The 22,104-nt window shown below is 40.0% G+C and overlaps 4 protein-coding genes across 4 annotated transcripts; all 4 read right to left on the bottom strand.

Moving 5' to 3' along the window:
• Positions 1 to 70: 70 nt before the first annotated feature.
• Positions 71 to 1,286, bottom strand: LOC117298576 (potassium channel subfamily K member 5-like). The gene is made up of 2 exons (XM_033781898.1): positions 1,025 to 1,286; positions 71 to 669 (listed from the first exon to the last, which is right to left on the bottom strand). Exons 1-2 carry the CDS (start codon positions 1,284 to 1,286, stop codon positions 71 to 73), a joined length of 861 nt encoding a protein of 286 aa, XP_033637789.1.
• Positions 1,287 to 3,165: 1,879 nt separating this feature from the next.
• LOC117298566 (potassium channel subfamily K member 10-like) lies at positions 3,166 to 4,839 on the bottom strand. The gene is made up of 3 exons (XM_033781887.1): positions 4,509 to 4,839; positions 3,613 to 3,944; positions 3,166 to 3,333 (listed from the first exon to the last, which is right to left on the bottom strand). Exons 1-3 carry the CDS (start codon positions 4,837 to 4,839, stop codon positions 3,166 to 3,168), a joined length of 831 nt encoding a protein of 276 aa, XP_033637778.1.
• A 7,148-nt stretch (positions 4,840 to 11,987) lies between these two features.
• On the bottom strand, positions 11,988 to 14,412 carry LOC117295988 (potassium channel subfamily K member 16-like). Its single transcript, XM_033778821.1, has 2 exons — positions 14,049 to 14,412; positions 11,988 to 13,415 (listed from the first exon to the last, which is right to left on the bottom strand). The coding sequence occupies exons 1-2, from the start codon at positions 14,368 to 14,370 to the stop codon at positions 12,583 to 12,585; spliced, it is 1,155 nt and encodes a 384-aa protein (XP_033634712.1). The 5' UTR covers positions 14,371 to 14,412; the 3' UTR covers positions 11,988 to 12,582.
• Positions 14,413 to 18,341: 3,929 nt separating this feature from the next.
• Positions 18,342 to 20,269, bottom strand: LOC117297500 (potassium channel subfamily K member 16-like). Its single transcript, XM_033780578.1, has 2 exons — positions 19,430 to 20,269; positions 18,342 to 19,056 (listed from the first exon to the last, which is right to left on the bottom strand). Exons 1-2 carry the CDS (start codon positions 19,746 to 19,748, stop codon positions 18,434 to 18,436), a joined length of 942 nt encoding a protein of 313 aa, XP_033636469.1. The 5' UTR covers positions 19,749 to 20,269; the 3' UTR covers positions 18,342 to 18,433.
• Positions 20,270 to 22,104: the final 1,835 nt, after the last annotated feature.

Genomic DNA, 22,104 nt, shown 5'->3' with positions numbered 1-22,104 from the left:
TCCACAGGTATGTTTACACACTGGTCCAATATGGTCCAACTCGTCATGCTAACTACTGATGAATTTAGGCCTAAGAGTCAGACCCAGTGGAGCTTACGGGAGAGTCGCCGTTACAAACCCGATATGGTTCTACTTCTTCATCAAAATCAATGTTCGTTTCCAACGTATTCCTTCGCTGACTGGCATCTTGTTGCTTCCTTCTCCTCTTTGATTTGAATTCTTTAAGCACCCTGGCTATACATGCAAACGTGATTGACATGACGCTCAGACAGAGCAGGATATAAAATATGAAGATCAGTTTCATGGTATTAGAAAAAGCAGAATACGGGTTCGGTCTTCGCGGCATCACATCTCCGAAGCCGATGGTACTGAGCGACATGACACTGAAATACAGTGCCGTCAAAAGAGGCCATCCCTCCGTCTGTATCAGCACCAGGCTGGGGAAGACGACTAAGACTATCCACAGTGCTATGACGGGAACGAGGAAGTATGAAATTCGCCGTGGGATTTTGTATCGCTGGCAAGAAGAGCTCAACATTGCAAACCACAAATCTCGAAAAGTCTTGCCTACGGTCAGTATCATGTAGTAACATAACGGGATACCAACAGCTGCGTAGATAATACAGATGAGTTGTCCTGTCTTTGTAATGGGTACCAATTCGCCGTAGCCTACAGATAAATGAGAAGGGTGGATAGACTAGAAAACCATAGTTGGCAACTAATTGATTATGAAGCATTATTCATTGTTTAATATGGCAAAGCAATCCACATACACCGAAAGGGAAGGGACATGGCTATTGAATTACCGTTTATTTGTTTGCTCTCAAATTCGATGTTTCAGTGTGCCCAAGCATGAAAGAAAGGAGTCTCTGTTAGTCCATATATGGTACGGCAAAAAAAGCGGTATAAAAGCTCTATTATGTATGAAAAATTGTACCCAAAGCCATCACTTAGAACCAAAGGATTTTTGTTTTTAAGAAAATGGCTACAACACGCTGGTTGGCACTAAAACGGATATACCCACCACAAGTAGTAAGTATCGACAGCGCGAAGCCCATCGAGTCAGCGATGTTCCACACCGGCTCTATACCCTTCGTAGTATCAGTGTCTGTACGGAATACTCTCCGGAGTTTCCAAGCTATCTCAGCCTGTTCCATGAGCCCTCGGAGGTTCTCCGTCGTGGCGTTACATTCCCGGTTCTCTTCGCTGAAGTTTTGCAGTGCGCGGTAAAGTTCCCGCCGAGAGAGTTTGGTCTCGGCATCGTCTGCTTCCCGCTCGATGGCCATGAAGGAAAGCGCGCCAAGTGCGAGGTAGATCCAGAACACGAGGCATACGAGTATCGTGCGGTACCTCCTTCGTATCCCCATTGGCTTTTTTTTTTAAAGTAATGTTTGATATTAGTGCAGTGTTTGGTTTAAGTGTTTTACAGAAGTGTACACAAGTCCATAGTTTTAGTGTCGTGGTATTGTGTCCACCATGATATCACAAAATTGCCTATAATTGTGTAGTGGTCACTCTCCAGAGCTACTGCACAAACAAGTCCCTGGTGCTGAAAGTTGAAATGCCGATTTGAGACAGATCACGAAATACACGATAACCATAATCTACAATCAGACATCTGCTGGTGGTATCGTGGCTCAGGCAGATTGTTCTCTTTATTTAAACATATAGAACTGGTAAATAATTTTAATGACCGTTATTGACACGATTTGGTAACCTATTAGTTCCTGTTGTTTTACGTGTGACCTCGATTTACCATCTGCTCCCATGGTGCTGGTATAAGCCCTGTTGATATAATGTGTGAGTGTGGTTGAAGCTCGCATAATATGCAAATGATGCACGAGGAATGTGTATGTTTAATTAATATCATTACTGGAAGCCCATGTTAGCCAGAGAGGATTTAGTATTATTCTGCTGCGGCAATATTTATGTGTCGAGGTTGGTGTAGAACAAAAATGAAACAGTGGAAAGGCGTGTCTACGCGCTCGCAGCGCACAGGGTGGGTCAATGAGCAAGGCACTCTCTTGACCTCTCTGGCATATAGGTGCCCTAATAATCTGACGTCATTTCCATGGTGCCATTGATCTCCATTAAGAATGAGGTCAAAGCAGAAGATATATTTCGGTCAGTCGGTCAATGGTTTGTTCTTGCGAATGCTAAGCAAACGTTGACGTCACACTGCTCCATCGTCAAAGCAGATACTTATCGATGTCGATATTACGGCACAGCCAATAAAAGGCAAAAGAACACTTGATTTTTGTTGTTTACATAATAAGCATTGCCTTTTAACTTTCTGTACAAAAATCATCTTACTTTGCTTGCCTCTACTTTTCAATGGGTGCGTTCGTTTAGCTTCCCTAAGTCGACCCCGGTGTGTGACGGTTTTTTTTTCCAGGACGAACGTGTGCAGATAATTACCCAAGTTCGTCCTGGAAAAAAAACCGCCACACACCGGGGATGACCCAGGGAAGCTAAACGAACGCACCCAGTGAAAGACTTATGAGCACACTTACCAAAAGGTAAATCCATAGCTCTTGGAAATGTGCGCATGCTCCAAACGATGTAAACAATGGAAATTTGCCTGGTAGGTCTGCTGCCCCCTTGCGTCCCAAAGTATCCCATTAGATTGCTGCGCATAAAAACATCAATGAAGGGATAACAATGCAAAGGTAAAAGCTCATGAACAACATTTGTAACTGTCAAAGACCATTGTATCATGTGAAGAAAATCTTATGCTCAATTGGTCATCCGAGTCACCAGAAAAATAAGGGGAATAATCTTATAATGTTTTCAGTTCTCAACCCGTTGCTGAGTTTGGGTCTTATCTTATCTCGCCAAACCAAATCTAATAGGAGGCTTTTGATCGATTTGTGGCAGCAGATTTACCAGGTTATTTTCCACCGTTATTTCGCTCCGAGCATGTGTTCAGGCAAACAAATTTCTAGGGAAGTTTGAACCAAGACTATCTTCTTTCGTGTAATTGACATTTTCAATCTGAAAAGGGTTTTCAAGGTGTATTGTTTTTGTATGTAACGCCTGATATTGTTGTTCTACTGTTGTTTGTACTGTTTATTTTATATTTTGATAAACATTTAAAAGCTGCTAACTGAGGCTTAGATGTTGTATGCGTATGTCTCAGATTAAACTACGACTAGAAGTTAGGCATTATTTGGCCAGGTTGCAAACTGTGTGACAAACGCAGTCACTGGTGATGTGGGCAGCTGTTTGGAGGGCTGCAGCTCCACTCTCACAAGCCCGACTTGCAATCAAACCCATCCGGAAGATGATTGCGAGGAATCGACCATGACCAGTTCCGGCATCATCGGCACCAATCTGCTCCGGGCATGGATGACATCAGGGTGAGGCTTAGGATCTTGGTCAGTCCTGAGTATTCAAGAATGCTAAATTAGAGGACCGTCTTCTAGAAGTGCAGTTTTTTCGCCTCCACGTTCGGAATCTGGCTCTGGTCTGCTGGATGTGGTTTTTGTGCCACCGAAACATAACCTTAAAGACGGTGGAGACAATACCAAGACAGAGGAAGCAGTACACGGTTGTGCCACCTTTGTAGCACCAGTCTAATAATACTGAGTCTTTGTATCTATGAAGGCTAACCTTCACGTCTCCGAAGCCGACTGTACTCATGCCTGTGAAGCTGAAGTATTGTGCCTTGACCCAGTTCCACCCCTCCGTCCTGGTGTAAATCAACGTTGGCAGCGTCACCGTAATCGACCAGAATACCAATACAATGACGAAGAGACGGGCAGCGTTCACTAGGAGAGCAAGTCGGAGACGCCTTCGGAAAACTCCGTCGATTTTATCGGCTAGGATGAGTGCCGCGTCACCGACGGCTGCGAGCATGAAGCCGCAGAGTGGTATGCCGAAGAGGGCGTATAAAATGCAGGCGAGACGCCCTCTGGCGGTGTAGGGTGTCAGCGTGCCGTGACCTTTAAAAGAGGAATAGGAAACAGTTTCGTTTTTATTCATTCTTATCTTCTTGTTCTACTTTCGTTGAAGACACACTAGATCAATATGTGGAACTTGTTTGTGCTGAGCAGCTCTATGAAATTGGGCCATGTGCGTTTTAAGAGTGTAATGTCTGCCCCGCACAATAGGACTTTATAAAAAGTATTGACATCAGAAAGATATGGAAAGGTTTGCGGTAACATCCTGTATGACTATCTCCAATGAGTTGGGGTGGTTCTGAAAACAACTCGACGTTTCGATCAGTATGCTCTGATCGTCTTCTGGAGAAAAGGAGGAAGTATTCTCCAGAAAACGATCAAAGCATACTGATCGAAACGTCGAGTTGAAACCAACGGTTTTTTTCAGAACCACCCCAACTCATTAGAGATAGAAGTCATTATACATGATGTTACCACAACCATTTCCATATCGTATTTCCACCATGCAAAGTTTCAAATCCTACTTAGACATCAGAAAGCCTTTACTAGAGTGAGAGAGAAAGTGTGATGCTATTCTGGACACCATTAAAGTTTCTAAATGCTCACCTATGGTAGTAACAATTTCGGAGGTAAAGACCAACGCATTAGTCATTGACCATTCTTCTTGAACCCCCTTCGAGGGATCTACATTAAAGTGGAACACACCTCTTGTCTGGGTGTGCCGTCCATTGTTTACCATGAACGTCAACAGACTGTCTCTGGTAACTCCACACGAAGAGTATTCGCGGGCAAAGTCTGCGACTGCCTCGTTGAACTCTGCACGTGCCTCCTGCTGCGTCGCAAGGTTTCCTTTCTCTATTGCGATGAAAGCCAACGCACCGAGACACAGGTAAATAATCCAACACACAAACAAAATGAGTGTTTTCTTGCAGCCCATGATAGTCTTCGTTTCAACTCTTTATGAAAGTGTAGCTATAATATGTAGTAAAAGTTCCCGACTGGCCTAGCTCCCCATAGCTCAACGTCATCAGCAATGCAAGAACTCTTTCCTGGTTATCAATTTTGTTTCCGGTTCAATTTCATTGTGTACCTACATCATTTACAAATTGTTACGATACGTGTTGGCCCATCCATCCGCACTCCGCGCTTGTTGTTGTTGTTCTCTGCCGAGCTGAAATTTGAAGATCACTGACTTTAGTTTTCGAAGAATGTGTTTATCATTCCTTACTTCCCATCCTAGTCTCAACATGGACGAAGAAAATTAGAGGTCCCAACCAGTGTTTGACTACAGCAAAAACTACGCTCAGACCCGTTCCTTCACTCACAATGTCATAAATATTTTTCCATCATGCTGGTCTGTCCGTTTATGTACAATATCGTAAATTCTCAAAACAGTCGATTAATTTATGTAGCCGGTATCCTGTTGTTAATCCAATTACGTCACACGACCCCGCATCTGTAACTCACCCAAAGTTGTCGCTATTTCCAGCACAATTGGACTTTATAAAAAGTATTGACATCAGAAAGATATGGAAAGGTTTGCGGTAACATCCTGTATGACTATCTCCAATGAGTTAGGCTGGTTCTGAAAACAACCGTTGGTTTCAACTCGCTATTTCCAGCTCCAAGTGCGGCATATGTTTGTGTGTAATTCTACAGAAAGTCACACAAACGTTCACACATTGTGTGGTTCTGAAGAGCGTATGCGAAAGCCAAGTTCAATCAACCCTTTTTTCACACCCCCCCCCAAAAAAAAAAAATAATAATAAAATTGCTGAATGTAATTCCTATTGGATTCTGGTAACCATTGGTGCCAGTTTGTATGATTTAACATACGAAGTATGGACTTGAGAAGTCCACATAATGTAGAGACTTGATGTGGACTTACGCATGTCCACACAATGTTATCCACAGTGTTGAGGAATAGGAATTTCTTTAGGTGTCCAGACCAATGAAAAGACTGCAATACAGACCTGCCTGAAATGGGCGTGGCTTAAAGTAGAACAATAATTGTTTCAATGCAGTTTCCTTCTGCAACTCAACTATGACACTATTATGACCAGGACCCAACTATGACACTATTATGACCAGGACTCAACTATGACACTATTATGACCAGGACTCAACTATGACACTATTATGACCAGGACCCAACTATGACACTATTATGACCAGGACCCAACTATGACACTATTATGACCATGACTCAACTATGACACTATTATGACCAGGACTTAACTATGACACTATTATGACCAGGACCCAACTATGACACTATTATGACCAGGACCCAACTATGACACTATTATGACCAGGACCCAAATTCTTAAAAGGCCTCTGTAAAGCCTTTGGACACTTTCGGTAAAGAGAAACAAAAGTTCACAGACTAACAAATAACTTACAGGGTTTACAGAAGGTAATGGTGAAAGACTTCTCTTGAAATATTATTCCATGAAATGCTTTACTTTTTCAGAAAACATTAAAACAATATCAATTCTCGATATCGAGAGTTACGGATTTATTTTAAACACATGTCATGACACGGCGAAACGTGCGGAAACAAGGGTGGGTTTTCCCATTATTTTCTCCAGACTCCGACGACCGATAGAGCCTAAATTTTCACAGGTTTGTTATGGAAGTTGTGATACACGAAGTGTGGGCCTTGGACATAACTGTTTACCGAAAGTGTCCAATGGCTTTAAGCAGACAATTACTTACAACATTTCTTCTGCAACATTTCTGTTGATCTTAAATAAGTAGGATACCAGTCCACAGATGACCACATTATGACATGGTATTTTGGCTTGTAACCCTTATTCTGGTAAATGATATTATGTGCATAGCTCTTTTTATGAAAGTCAAGTATTATTGCGGGTGTACCGAAACACATCAATACTTGTAACTAATTTGAATGGATACCAGTGGTTTGTATTGGTGTTGTTTTACGGTTGATTGGACAAACTATGCAAATCACCATAAATACATAGAGGTTCCTGCATTATACGGTATACAAATATCACGTTTACTACTACTTTATTATTATTATTATTATTATATTCTTTGATTCTACATTGGTTTGCTCATGATATTCATGGTCACTCCGTCGACACTCGACCTTGAATGTCTCTACTCCGCTTTATAATTTATGTGTAGATGGAGTTAAATTGTGACGAAACAATGAATATTTAGGTTTGTTGAGTACAAATGACTGTGTATAGAACGTACTATGTGAACACCCGGTCCCTCTTGTTTTTTGCCTCCTTTTAAAATCGTTTAGTTACGGAATACGGGTAACCGTTTGGTGACGATGCATGGCAACGTATGGCATTTCGTTTACATGTGACGTCAAAATTCGCATCGCATTCATTCGCAGGAAGTATGAACCTGGCTTTACAATACGAACATCCAAAATTACATAGAAGAACCGTTTTGTTTATACCATTACAAACATCCACACAGCTGAATAATAATGTACTAAACGTTAGTACTCAGCCACATAATATTTTGTTTCATTTAATATTCTGGTTGTTGAACCAAGGACTCACAGAAAGGCAAACTTTTAAATCACTGTGATAGCCGAGAGCCCTGTGGAGAAAAGATCAGGAAGGAAGTTTCAGTTTTATATGGTATAGGAAAACCACAGAAAACTATTTCAAGGAAAACACTGGGGACTGAAAGCCCAAATCACATGCCCCAGCTAGATTCGAACCAGGGCCCTCTAGAAGTGGAAGGCAAGTGAATATACCACTAAAGTCAATCGAACCATCCGTTCTACCTTAATCACTTTGTATTTTCATTTCAACGACATAGATAATACTATACTCAACGGATACCGGTATGAGATAGTAAAGGCCGATTTGGTTGACAAGGGTGTTGAAACTATAGCTCTTGGTCACGAACCTTAAAACTTGTAATTTCTAATAATCTTGTGATATTCACAAGGCCTAGTTGTCCTTTCTCTCAACCCTTTCAACTCGAGCCTATGTATTATTATTATTATTATTATTATTATTTTTTTGGTTTTTGTTTTGGTTTTTTTACCCGTATACACCGATGTGTGTCGCACTGTATACTCAGTACTTTCCCGAGTCCTGTGGAAAAAATCACAGGCATTTTACTCGGGTGGGATTCGAACCCACGACCTTTGCAATTCTGGAGCAGTGTCATACCAACTAGACCACCGAGGTTGCCCGGTAGCTAGAGGCAGTTCGAATCCTATGTTTTAGCAGCGGGTACTGCAAACGATTTAATAGATGTTAAATTTGCATCGGGGATAAAGAATATTAATTTTTTTTTCTTTTCTTTTTCGAGCCTATGTAAAATCAGTCACCGTTGACCGATACAATAAATAAACTAACATGAAGTCGAACAGCGGCCGAAATTTTCCCCATAAACCTAAACATCTCGTACAAAATCAGATTTGGTGGTAGCCATACATGCAATCATTATCTATACCGGTTTTATGAGACGTAAACAACGTTGTATATTTTAATTGGCACTTGTTACGCAATCAATCATCTTTCAAGCAACATTCCTGGTTTGTACGTACACAAACTGGCTCTATAACCAGAAGAGGCATAGAAAATGCATTGAAAAAGAGGGTCTTTTTGGACTCGCCTTGCTTAGTAACGCTTTGCAGAGTCTCGTGGTATTGTCAAGACAGGTGAATCGGTTTCTGACAAAATGCAATAATGCAACAAATGATTTTCTGTTGTTAAATCACGTTTCGGTGTCCTGAGAAAATCTGTCTGCGGAGATTCTGTCCCATGAAAAACTAATATGGACTGAAGGAGGAGGATTCAACAGAGGGCGTTATCAGAACAAATTTTTACACAATTTGCCGTATTGGGGGATGGGCAGAATATCCGGGGGAATCTCCTACCACACCCGGCAAAACGACTGGGTTTGCGTGTGTGTGGCGTATTGACTAAATTTGATTAGTTTAACCACAATCCATTATGATAAGTGTAAAAGCCCGGTTCATACGTCCAGCGAATGCGATTGCGATACGAATGTTGACGAAGTTCGCACTGTATCACAGCGAAAGAGGAGTTGTGACGTCCCATATCACATCAAATTTCGCATCGCATTCGCATTCGCAGGAAGTATGAACCGGGCTTTAGAATTTAAGAATATGGTTGAAGTAAGATAAAAACCATATAATTAATGCAATAGTGAAAACATTTCGCCTATTTCCCCCCTTAAATATAATACTAATTAATATTGCATCATAATGGAGCTCCTTCAGGGCAATTAACAAACAAAACATGAATAGATTATGTAGCAAATTAGAAAACAAAACGTTCCCACGAAATTATTTCTTTTAACGGAACGAAAGTTTATTCCTCTCTGTTCCTTATTTTTAACATTTAAGGGCTTTGCTCTTTTATGTTCTCCTTTTGAACAACATTTCTGACGAAATTTATCAGGCCGGACCGACGCATAAAACAAACCCCTCAATAGTCATTGAGAATAGAAACCAGATAAAGATATCCTGAAATAAAAACACTGCCATATCGTTGTAATTGTGTAAAGTGACTGGTAGCATACTTTGGGGTCATTGCACTGCAATAAAACTAAAAGGGCGCTGGTATTATACGTCACGATGGGTTTATCTAGAGGACTCTTGAGGGTGTCTCGTTAAAAATTGAATAGACCTTTTCGCAAATACTGGGGCGCGCGCGTAAAGCTTCGAATTAGGTGCATTGTGGTCTAGCTGGTGTCCAAATTTGATCCATATCTATCCCACAATGCAACTCATTCAACAGTCTGCGCCTGCGCAATGGTATTTGCGAAAAGGTCTATTGTATTAAAAGGGCACTCAACGACACCCTATGATGATATTAGTTATGCCACACCAATCAGTTATAATGAGCCAAAATATTTACATTTGTAAATAATGTGTCTAGCGACAGACTTTGAGAAAGACCATAAACACCCAATGCACATGTCAGACGTATTAATTTAAAATTCCTCACGAAACCTGTTATTTACAACAACAAAATTATGCTTGATTGCTCGTCGGTTGCATGACTGCTTGGTTGCGCACTTACTTAACTTAGAAGACAGTCAGAACTAGTTTGTGCGAGTGAAACAATCGCTCACTCTCGTTCTTATCCGATTGCACGAGTGAAGTTTTAGACTGGTCCCCTGTCTTTACCCACAGCATACATGTAATACAGTACATGTTCATGCATGAAATTCTTGCAAAATGAATAATATCACACCCAACCACGTGACCGTCAGGATCTTGACGTAGGCTCACGAGCCTCGAAATGTGATGTCAGAGGTTCAAGCTATAATAGACTGAGTAAAAAGGTCAACAAAAAGCACCAAACAACTTTGAAGGTGCTGTTGTAGTAAAGGAACACGTTGCCTTGGATCGGTCGAGTTGGTCTATAAAAAACGTTTGTAACCGTTTTTTTTTTATAAAATGCATATGGTTAGAAAGATGTTGTAAAAGTAGAATACAATGATCCACACAAATATGCCTCGAAATTGCATGGTTTTCCTTTTACCTCGTCGACTAGCACGGTCGGCCATTTATGGGAGTCAAAGTCTTGACTCCCATAGATGGCCGACCATGTTAGTTCGCAAAGGAAAAGGAAAACCCCGCAATTTCGAGGCAAATTTGTGTGGATCATTGTATTCTACTTTTAAAACATCTTTCCAATCATATTATGCATTTTATAACAAACGGTTACAAACGCTTTTTATAGACCAACTCGTCCGATCCAAGGCAACGTGTTCCTTTAATACACAGCTCTGAAAAAACTGATCAAGGGCTCAATTTACAATTAGCTAAGATTGATATTAAAGACACTGGACACTATTGGTAATTGTCAAAGTCCAGTCTTCTCACTCGGTGTATCTCAACATATGCATAACTTGTGAAAATTTGAGCTCAATCGGTCGTCGAAGTTGCGAGATAATACTGAAAGAAAAACACCCTTGTCACCTTAGTAAGCAAAGTGCGGCGGCACAATACAATCCACTAAAGTGCTGCTAACACCTCATTATTTTTGAGATGAATCTAAGTGCTTTATGAAGTGTGACGTCATGACTGCGCATGGGGCCACAGTGGGGTGTGTGTGGGGGGGGGATGGGGTACGTGTCTGTCACTCGAACTATTTACAAAAACGCTGACAAACTATAATCACCTCGGACCAATCATATTATACGAACTCAGGATAGAAACTTTTACGTTTATCCAATGAAGCTATTTTATCCAATGAACTGTCTGTCTTTGCCCTTGCGGATAAAGACAGAGGACCAGTTTAGTGTCCTGTGGTCTCACAATGTAAAGTATTGGGTTTAGCGTAGTACAAGGATGACAGGTGCTCATGTGCGCACCAGAAAAGGAAAACCACTCAACAGTACTCGCCCCCTCTCAAAGTAAATAAGTATAACACGAAACCGAAAACAAAAGCAAGAACCATTTTACATTTGTATCAATACCACATCTGTATTTCTGTTTGGCACCATTTATTAAAAAAAAAAACAGTTTTCGAAAAGTATGATCACATTACTGTATTAATTAAAAAAATACATGAATAAATATTGATATACTACACAAAATAAGAGGTAACAGACGAGTGTTGTTTAAATTATGAGAGATCACGATCGATAGTTATACAAAATAGTTATAGTAAATAAAACTAAAAGGGCATGCAGGAAAACGAAACATACTAATTTTTGTAGACTGGCACCATTTTATATGTGTCCCCTATACACTCTCTGGAAATTGGTTTGCAAGTTTTGTTGTGAAATTTCATAATAGCATTACATTTATATTATCACTTTGGTGATGAAATACAGCAAAATAACGAGGGGCACTTTTTGCTGTTTTTTTGTTAGATAATCTTCATAATGATTAAGTGAACATTAACTGAGCACTTTAAACTATTATTCTATTCCTAACTTAAATGTTGAAGACAAAAATCACAGTACGAGCCCCCAAACCCCGATTACACTGGGGATAAAATTAATAGAATTGATCAAAATTAGGAAATAGTGTTATGCATAATAATATTAACATGATATATGATTTGAGGCATTTTATGGTGAGGTATCAATGTATATATGGTTTGCGGTAACACCATGTGTGTATCTACTTGTCAGGTAGAGTTTGGTCTTAGAGAACTGTCTTGCTTTATTTTAGTATCGCGGAGTATAGATGTATCGGTTGTTCGGGAGACTTCTCAGTTCTTAAGATTAACATAATGACATTGAAAAACCAACAGCTTCAGTCAGCTTTTATGGCATAATAATAATCACTTGTTCTAATATTAGCAACTTTAACAATAAAGTCTGAATGGACTTTACCTCTACTGCCCTTCTCACTGGGCCAATAACATTCCTTTAGTTGTTTCTCAGCTCCCTGCTTGGGAGTATACAGCCCTGAGCTGCCATGGCGCTCCAATTCCAAGGCTTTTTCCTTCACAATATTAACCTCTACCCTCGCAGGTACCCATTTAAGCCCATGGGTAAAGAGCAGCAGTTATTCTAACTGTAAAAGATCTTGCTCAATGACACAGGTGTCATGGCCGGGATTCGAACCCACACTCCCATGAATTAACCATCAGAACTCGACGCTCTAAAAAAAAACCCACCGGCCATGCCACGGCACCCTTCAATTACAGTGAAATTTCCAGTTCAAGTTTAGTTTTTTTTTCCTGATTTAGAATTCATGCTCGCTTACAGTTGCATTGGTCTCTTCCTCTATGAGCGAGTCATTGTTCGACCAATGGCCCGAGTCATAGTTAGCCAGGTTTAAACCCATGACTTGTGTGTAAGACATTGTGAAGACAGAGGAGCGACGTCGGTTCGTCTCCATTGCATCCATGGCCATTGCGGCGTTCATATGATCCTCTTCTTCCGAGTTCTCATGAATCACAGCCAAGTCGTTGCTTGTTTTGAGCTGGACACCGCTACCCACCGAAGAGGACACCTCGGGATGTGCACCGAGGGAGTAGCTTCCATACCGTCCGCCCCTCTGCAAGAACCGACGGGTTGTCGCACCAGCCCGCTTCAATCGCGCCCGTTGAGCCCGCCATACTCCTCTGTAAACAATTGATATCACACTAAGACCGATCAAGAAATACAGCAGTATACCCAGCTTGTAGATCCAGTCTTGCTGTGTCGTCAGTGGTTTACTCTGTTCGATCCCAAAGGTGAAATCTCCGAAGCCGATGGTGCTCATTGAGATGAAACTGAAATACAGGGCATGACCGAAGTTCCAGTGTTCGGTTGCCACGAACACCAGAGACGGCAGAGCAATAGTAACCGTCCATATAACGATACAGGTTACCAGACCACCTATCACCAGACGTGATTTCTTGGCTTGGATGCAGATGAGGGATTTATCGAAGAGTCGTTTAGAGTGGTGCCAGAGACTCTGGAAGGTATCGCCGACTACGGATAGCATGAAGTAACACATGGGGATTCCAAATATAGCGTAAATGATGCAGAAGACTTGTCCACCAACTGTTCTAGGAACCAACCGGCCATATCCTGTGAAACGACAGAGATAACACAAAATGTATGTTTTAAATAAGCATGCTTGCCAATGGAAGACTAATTTGAAATATTGCATGACAAAGAAAAATAGCGACTCTGCTAAGCTTTGATGAAATTCATAATACTCTGGTGAGCATTTAATTCATGTTTATACCTTAGAGGAAATGGTCCTGATAAATACTTCGAACAGGAAAACTGTCACCATTACTTTGTTTAAAAAGAAGAAACTAAGTTTAAATCATCAGTGCCTAAACTAATTAGTTTCCAATAGTCATCAGTTTCAGATTGGTTTTTACTCTCGAAACCAATATTGTGTTTCTCCATTCCACTGCAAAAAACTGTCATCATTAAAAAGAAGAAACGAAGGTTAAATCATCTGTGTCTAAACTAATAAGTTTCCAATAGTCATCAGTTTCAGATTGGTTTTTACTTTCGAAACCAATAATGTGTTTCTACATTCCACTGCAGAAAAACTGTCATCATTACATAGAAGAAACTATAAGTTTAAATTATCAGTGCCCAAACAAATAGGTTTCCAAATAGTCATTAGTTTCAGGTTGTTTTTTTACTCTCGAAACCAATGTTTCTCCATTCTACTGCAAACACCACACAGTTTTCAAAACTTACCAATGGTCGTGACAATCGTGGAAGCAAACACAATGGAATTCGGCATGGTCCAGACGTTGGACACCCCTTCATTTAAAATGGTCTCGGGGTGCAGCAGCCCCTCAGCTTTCGCCACGTTGACGTGAGTAAGTATAGCTTTAAGGTCATCTACAGACATCCCGCAAGCCGAGTTATTCTGAACGAACAGCCGCAGAAAGTCGAAGTATTCATCCCTCACGGTCACTTGGTGTGGCCCCTCAATCTTAAGGAAGAAAGAGGACCCGATGAAAATGTAGCCAAGGAAGACTGGTAAAAGTACGAGGGATTTAACCCATGGTTTCATCTTTTCTATAAAGTGGGTACACTATTCAAAACCACATGATCACAGTTGAAACGCACTCTGACCGTTTATTACATGGGTGTGATGATTTTGTCGCTCAAGTTTATAATAATAATATTCAGATGCTGAATTGTTTCAATAGTCAATAAAAAAAAATCTGTGAAATGTGCTGGTTATAAATTTGTTTGGAGACACTCCGATTTACCTTTGTCTGTATATTATGCTGCTGTTTGAGAAAAAAGGTTTTCAAGGTTAGATAGGATTTGAAAAACCTCAAGGAAAGTGCAAACATATAAAAATAATTTTTATATTATTATCATTCAACCGTGACATAAATTCATATGTAATGTAATGGAGTCCGTGGAGATATAAGTTGTTTTTACAGTTATATATATACAAAAATAGTGTGACTGAAATAAATCTAAGTGATGTTTTTTTTTCTTTTGGTCTACACAAGCAAATTTGATAGGAAATTCACTTACCAGTTAATGAATGTCTAATCTTGTCCTGTTTTTTTTTGTCTGACTGCTGTTACTCATGGGAAATAGTGGGGTGCCATCCACCTTTGGACTCGTTACTTATTTTTCCAAACACTTCTTTCCATTTCCACATTTTCCTCTTATTTGTTTATAATTAGTTTAAAGGCAGTGGACACTATTTTTAATTTTCAAAGACTTGTCTTCACAGTTGGTGCATCTCAACATATGCATAACAAACAAACCTGTGAAAATTTGAGCTCAATTGGTCATCGAACTTGCGAGATAATAATGAAAGAAAAAAACACCCTTGTCACACGAAGTTGTGTGCATTTAGATGGTTGATTTCGAGACCTCAAGTTCTAAATCTGAGGTCTCGAAATCAAATTCGTGGAAAATTACTTCTTTCTCGAAAACTATGGCACTTCAGAGGGAGCCGTTTCTCACAATGTTTTATACCATCAACCTCTCCACATTACGCGTCACCAAGAAATGTTTTATGCTAATAATTTGTTTGAGTAATTACCAAACGTGTCCACTTTCATTAATGATCTAAATTGGTCATTACCAGCCATGGTTACAAATCCTACAGATTATAAGATTAACAGGATTTCGGATCAGCCGTATGGATGATTGATCAGTCAGAGATATGGAGTATCCAGCCAGGGTTACGGGTCATAGAGGAAGTAGATCAGTATGGTAAGGATTTGGATCATAAGAGCCACGGATCTGTCAGAGATATAGATTATCTGCAGCTGATTTCACGAAACGCTAGAATTAATCCTATCTCGAGTTAGGACTAGTAACCAGTCCTAACTTAGGATTGGTTCAATCGTCATAACGTCTTCGGATACATATAAAGTCCTAAGATTAATGCTAAGTTAGGAAGAGTTTGATGAAATCGACGGCTGGAGATATTACAGCCAGACGTAAATATTGGTCATCCAGCCATACGGTTTCACAGATCATCCGCAGGGAATTTGGATCAGAAGGGATTTGGATCAGCCAGAGATATGGATCAGCCGGAGATAATATGGATCAGACAAATTAGATAGGTTTGAGATATGGACTAGCCACAAATATGGACCAGACAGCTATATGGGTAAGTCAGATGGATCAGTGAGAGATATGGATCAGACAGATATTAAAGTAAGTTGTAGATATGGATCAAACAGGAATATGGATCAGTCACCGATTAGTCAGATTGGTTCATTCAGAAATATGGTTCAGCCAGAGTTATGGACCACAAAGATATATGGATTAGTTATATAGATCAGCCAGATATATGGATCAGACTGACGTATGGTTCAGTCAGATATATGGATCAGAAAAAGTGATGGACCAATCAGGGATATTGATCAACCATAGATATGGATCATCCAGATATATCGACAAGTCAGGGATAGTGATAAGCCGGAGATATTTATCAGCAAGAGATATTGATCAGCAAGAGATGTGGGTGTCTATGAGTCAGATTTATAATCCATAAAATCTGGATCATCGAGAAGTGCGGATCAGATAAATGGTGATATCGACCAGCTCAAAAAATCAGTTTATGTTACCGAATCAAATCAATTAAATGGAAACTGTTATTGTTGCCCTCTAAATTGAAATATGTCTGTTAAAGGATTCGGGTAGTTTTAAAAATGTCCACAGATTTACATTAAACTTACAGGGTTTGAAGATAATGAGATAATGATAGTGGAAAGCTTCCCTTCAAATATTACTAACTAAGGTTGTGTAGTTTTTGAGAAATGAGTAAAACAAGTCACAAAATAATTTTGGTCTCATGAGACCAAAATTATTTTAGCATGTAAAATCCCCTTAACCAGTTATGATATTATACCAAAACCATAGCATAACTGGTTAATACGTTTTTACATGCTAAAACTGAGACGAAAATGATTACTTTTACTTATTTCTCAAAAACTACAGCACCTCAGTAAGTAAAATTTCAAGGGAAGCTTTCTACTATAATAATCTTCAAACTGTGTAAGTTTAATGTAAATGTGTGGACATTGTGTTTTTTGTTAGGAAAAAGTACATATACCCTTTGATTAGCATTATATTAATATTGAAGACGGGTACAGGGATGGGATGTGATGAAAGTTACCTGATATGCGTTTTTCCGGATGTCCAATTGAACCTAAATGTATAAGTGGCTTCCTCAAGAATTCTTTATTTTTAAGACAATGACGCAAATGGTTACGCAATCGTTAATAACACAGGGTTTTTATTACAGCGCAAGGTTCTTATATAGGGCCTATAGTTATTTCTGACGTGGGTTCAGTTTAATAAAGCTGGTGAAGCACAAAAACAAAAACACAATTATGCTAACTACAGTTACCAGCCAGAATACCACGCCATTTTGTGCAAATTGTGACTGTTATCCTGCTCATTAATGCTAAAAAAGTAGGGATCTTTAAAGGCAGTGGAAAATTTTGGTAAATACTCAAAATAGTCGTAAGCATATAGAAAACTTACTTTCGAGAAAGAAGTTATTTTCCACGAATTTGATTTCGAGACCTCAGAATTAGATTTTGAGGTCAATAAATCAAGCATCTGAAAGCACACAACTTCGTGTGACAATGGTGTGTTTTTCTTCCATTATTATCTCTCATCAACTTCGAAGACAAACTGAGTTCAAATTTTCACAGGTTTGTTATTTTATGCATATGTTGAGATACACCAAGTGAGAAGATTGGTCTTTGACAATTACAAAAAGTGTCCAGTGTCTTTAAGCAGTACTTAATGTTTAATGTTGTCTCTCCATTATGGAATAACAAACCATTCACCCTATGCGAACTTATAGACAATCCCTCGACTCATATTAAAATCATACTGTTTTTGGTATAAAGGCTTAAAAATATAAAAGTCAACGTTCATTTGCTAAAGTTAAGAATTTTTATAGGAAAACGGTACAAAACAACAACCCAAATGATTTCTTTAATAAATGGTAAAATATTACTCAACATTAAACCAATCAAATGGAACAATATGATACACTCCCCCAACTTTTTGTACATTTTTATAAATAAACAGTAATTTTAAAGCGACATACCCAGATAAATTGCCATACATTAGGCCTAACCTGCAATACATACAATTAAAATAAAAAAAAAAATAAAAAAACACACATTCCCGCACCCAATATAAAAATGGTGCGTACATCAAAGGCACTTTTCATGTACAAAACGCACATTGTGTATAAGGGGAAAAAAGGTGGAAACAATGGCAGTTAAAACTGGCAGCAATTTCTTTTTCTGTACATCCAAATTGCCACTGTCGTAGTGCTTTTCAATGGGGGAATGTATTCTTTCTAAATCGATTTAAAAAAAAAATGAATCCTTTCACTTATAAGTAATTTCACTTCAAATCAATTCAAATATTTTACTGAGATATAACTACTTCTATCTCAAAAACTACGTTACTTCAGAGGGAGCCGTTTCTCCCAGTATTTTATACCATCAAAAGCTCTCTATTGCTCGTTACCAAGCAAGTTTTTATGCTAATAATTATATAAAGTAAGTAATTACCAATAGTGTCCAGTGCCTTTGATGTCGGTTTGTGATAAGTTCATTTTGAATCTGTCAGTCTAAACTGTCATCGAAGCAAGCCGTTGTATTGACCACTCCGTTACTTGTGTCTATTGTAGCGCTTGGGGAAGCATGTTGCTGCGGCTGTTGCTTCTGGAGTTCCATCAGCTTTTTGGCCGCCTTTTTGGCCTTCCACTTGTTAAGTGTTGACTGTTGCGAGTTCAGGAATCCCTTAAAGGCCACAGATAGAATGCTCAGACCGACTATGAGATAAGCTACGGTGCCGAGTTTGTACACCCACCGGTACAGTGGGGACAAGTCCGTCTGCTCGGCGGGCACAAAGTCACCGAATCCTATTGTACTCAAGGAGATAAAACAGAAGTACTGACTCTGGAAAAAGTTCCAATTTTCCAGGTAACTGAAGAGGAGAGCTGGCAGCGCCACTAGAATGACGTACAATACTGTCCCTATCATGGCTACTTCTAGGGTGGTGCGAAGAGCGTTGTTTTTGATGTTCTTCGTACACCGTCTGATAAGGCCATGACACGGCCGCCAACAGCCCTGGAACGTATCACCTACTGCTGATAGTAACCAATAAGTGAGTGGAATCCCTACCACTGCATAAAACATGCACACAACACGTCCGAGCGAGGTTTTCGGTGCCAGATTGCCGTAGCCTGAAATAAAATTATTCAATCATATATTTTATTCCGTCTGAAATATGCTCTTCTGTGTTGATGTTATTGTTTTTGTTGTATGTTGTGTCATCATCTTCGTCGTTGTTGTTGTTGTTGTAGTTGATGTTAGCCTATTTTTGTTGTTTGTTGTTGTTTGTTGTTGTTGTTGTTGTTGTTGTTGTTGTTGTTGTTGTTGTTGTTGTTGTAGTTGATGTTGTTGTTGTTGTTGTTGTTGTTGTTGTTGTTGTTGTTGTTGTTGTTGTTGTTGCTGTTCTTGTTGTTGTTCTTGTTGTTGTGGTGTTAATGGTGTTTATTTTCACAGGGTTTTAACTTTCTTAAACATTGTAAGTAACAATAACTTTGTTTGTTTTACCTATAGTGGTCACGACGGTAGTTGTAAAGAAGACGGCACCGGGGAAATCCCAAACCACCAGGTTATCATCATTGTCAGGGTCATTATCTATCTTGAAAGCCCCACCTCTTAGAGCTTTCTCCACCGCCTCAAACAAAACACGGAGTTCGTCTTGGGAGACGCAGGTGTGGTTATCCAGGAAGTCCTGAATGGCGTCTAAGAAGTTCTGCTGGGCGAGTTCATTGCTGTGGCTCTCCAGAATTTTGAATATCAAGGCACCGAGGAAAAGGTAGATGAACAGGGCTATGATGAGAACCACTGACTTCTTCCAGAGCTTCATGATACGGGATTAGAATACAGCAACATTCGAATCTCACACAGGAACGCGTACGTCATTGGCACCTGACGGCCATTTTCTTTTCTTCGGAGAAAACCCCCAAAATATGCCGGTGGGCGTTTTCACCAAGGAGTTGTTTGGTCCATTGACAGTTAGTTGTCTTGCCGTATCAATCCCATTATGTCGCTCCTCTTCTTGGTTGTGGAACTTTGATGAGAAGATGAAGTCCCCGAATTCGATCCTTATCAATGGAAACAACAATGTTATTTCAATAAATCATGACAGAGTAAGTTGACCCGAGATTAATGGCAGTCATCTATTGAAATGCATCTGTATTTCAGCGGTTCAACTGGTAGGGCTGTCCACTTCCAAACGTCTCATCACCCTCCCTACCAGCATCTCTGTCCGGTAGAGATTTGCGTATCGTGAATAAATTACTCACAGTCCTTGATTCGGCTGATCGACGTTGGTTTAACGTTTAACACAGTTCGAAGAATAAAAATAAATAAATAAATAAACAGGATAATGACCGATCGAAGGTTTCTTCCCATCCGCGAACACTTTTAAAACGGCGGTTTATTTCGACTTGGTAATTGCTAGGTTGGTTTCTAATCATGATTTGGGTTAGACGCAGTTCGTTGTTGTTACTTAGCGACTGAAGCACTTTGTTTGATTAAACAACAAAACACACACCAGATCCAGACACGGACCACGGCCCTGTTAAGTTACGCATTCCTCTACTAGCAATTAATAGGTACCCGCAAGTTTGCACCTGGCAAAAACAGCGAAACTGTTTTCATTGGTATCCATAATGAGTCTCGTGCAGTTCACATTGAGGGTAAACTTCAGAATACCAGTCAGCCCTTTTCGAAACCATGACTTTGGCTAGTGGGCTCTTGTCTGGTCTTGGCCCGTAACCGAATTGGCAGCTACATCTACGTCTACGATAAGTGTCTGGACAAGGACTTCCCAGACTTCAACGCATGATGACGCGGAAATCGAGTCATAGCTGTCTGGAAGCCGCTAATCCCAAAACGGCCTTAGCCTTGATTTGGGACGCTAGTTAAAAAAAAACAACCTATTGGTATAGAAGGCGCAACATCGACAGGCTCAGGGACTGAGCAAGTCTCTATACGAATCTTGAGAAAAACTGGAGCAAGTTTGAGCAGGGGGCTGTAGACCTTTTTAGCAACGTCACAGCCTGAGGTTTGCTAACCCAGGTTGGAAAACTATGGAAAGCCATAAATGCAAATCAAAAACTGATCGCCACTGTTTGTAACAATAGGTTGATTCAATAGGTTCGAATCAAGTTGAACACCCAGCAGGGTGGATACGTGCGCATTACAAGTCTTATTATTATTATTATTATTATTTATTACACAATATTCAAACATTGAGTTGATTTTGTTGAATTTTTTTACATTATTTTTCTCAAATGGTTTGTTAATATACAAAGCTTCATGGTTAAAACATTCATTGCAGTTTTTAAAACTGAATTGCACATGCAAACATCATGCTTATGGGAGGTATTTTATTTAATAATTGACAGTTTGAAGAAAATATTAAATTTCGTTAACAAGACTGAGTGCTTTACTAACATTCGGCCGTCCATTCAAGCCAAGGCGGTTTGTTTATAAACAAAAGAAAGGTCTGTTAAGTTGACTATAGTTGTCGACCATAATGCAACTTAGCCTGGTACCAAAGATGTATTGCATGCATATAGGTAGTAGAACATTGACTAGTGATGGACTTAAAGGCACTGTACACGTTTGGTAATTCCTCAGTATTAGCATCAAACCTTATTTGGTAACAAGCAACGGAAGACACTTGGACCCTTCTCAAACCACAGCTATGGGATTCGTTGGGCTTGGCTTAGGCTATGCTTAAGGCTTGGCTTGGACCTAGGATCCACCCGCCTGATTTAAACCCCGTAAGGAATGCGCATGTTTTCGTAATAACTGGCCATGCCTTAGCCCGTGTCGGTGTTGTCACATATAGATTTTTACAGTTTTTATAGTGTAGACCTGTAAATGTTTATTTTAATATTCCTTTCGATCTGTAATATGGAATAGTCACTCCATCCAAGCTACCTCACTCTACCAAAGATTCTTCTTCCCTCATTGATTTCGGAACATACTTTCTCAAATACCGGCAAGATTCAAGTTCCGAGAGATTCAACGGTTCCACGCTGATTCCAGCCAATGCTGCCGCCTCCGGAACATCTTGATAATACCGGATTAAGTCCGCAGTCGACGGATCTTCCTGCCGTACCCGGTTTCCCCTCAGGGCCAGCGACCCCCGTTCCCTTGAGCGTTCGGCTGCGTTCATCGGAACGCCATGAGATAGCCTTCTCCCCGGT

Source organism: Asterias rubens, chromosome 1 (genome assembly GCF_902459465.1).
Source record: "Asterias rubens chromosome 1, eAstRub1.3, whole genome shotgun sequence".
In the NCBI taxonomy this organism is placed as follows: domain Eukaryota; kingdom Metazoa; phylum Echinodermata; class Asteroidea; order Forcipulatida; family Asteriidae; genus Asterias; species Asterias rubens.
This window is presented reverse-complemented; position numbering and strand designations above follow the sequence as displayed.

What these genes read in the sequence shown, in the direction of transcription:
- LOC117298576 (XM_033781898.1), bottom strand. Translation starts at nt 1,286, where the DNA reads ATGGCCATCGAGCGGGAAGCAGACGATGCCGAGACCAAACTCTCTCGG. An exon ending in GTCGATACTTACTACTTGTG is followed by an intron (nt 670 to 1,024) that starts GTGGGTATATCC and finishes ATTTATCTGTAG; the next exon opens with GCTACGGCGAATTGGTACCC.
- LOC117298566 (XM_033781887.1), bottom strand. Translation starts at nt 4,839, where the DNA reads ATGGGCTGCAAGAAAACACTCATTTTGTTTGTGTGTTGGATTATTTAC. An exon ending in CGAAATTGTTACTACCATAG is followed by an intron (nt 3,945 to 4,508) that starts GTGAGCATTTAG and finishes CCTCTTTTAAAG; the next exon opens with GTCACGGCACGCTGACACCC. An exon ending in TCGGCTTCGGAGACGTGAAG is followed by an intron (nt 3,334 to 3,612) that starts GTTAGCCTTCAT and finishes TGCCCGGAGCAG; the next exon opens with ATTGGTGCCGATGATGCCGG.
- LOC117295988 (XM_033778821.1), bottom strand. Translation starts at nt 14,370, where the DNA reads ATGAAACCATGGGTTAAATCCCTCGTACTTTTACCAGTCTTCCTTGGC. An exon ending in CACGATTGTCACGACCATTG is followed by an intron (nt 13,416 to 14,048) that starts GTAAGTTTTGAA and finishes GTCGTTTCACAG; the next exon opens with GATATGGCCGGTTGGTTCCT.
- LOC117297500 (XM_033780578.1), bottom strand. Translation starts at nt 19,748, where the DNA reads ATGAAGCTCTGGAAGAAGTCAGTGGTTCTCATCATAGCCCTGTTCATC. An exon ending in TACCGTCGTGACCACTATAG is followed by an intron (nt 19,057 to 19,429) that starts GTAAAACAAACA and finishes ATTTTATTTCAG; the next exon opens with GCTACGGCAATCTGGCACCG.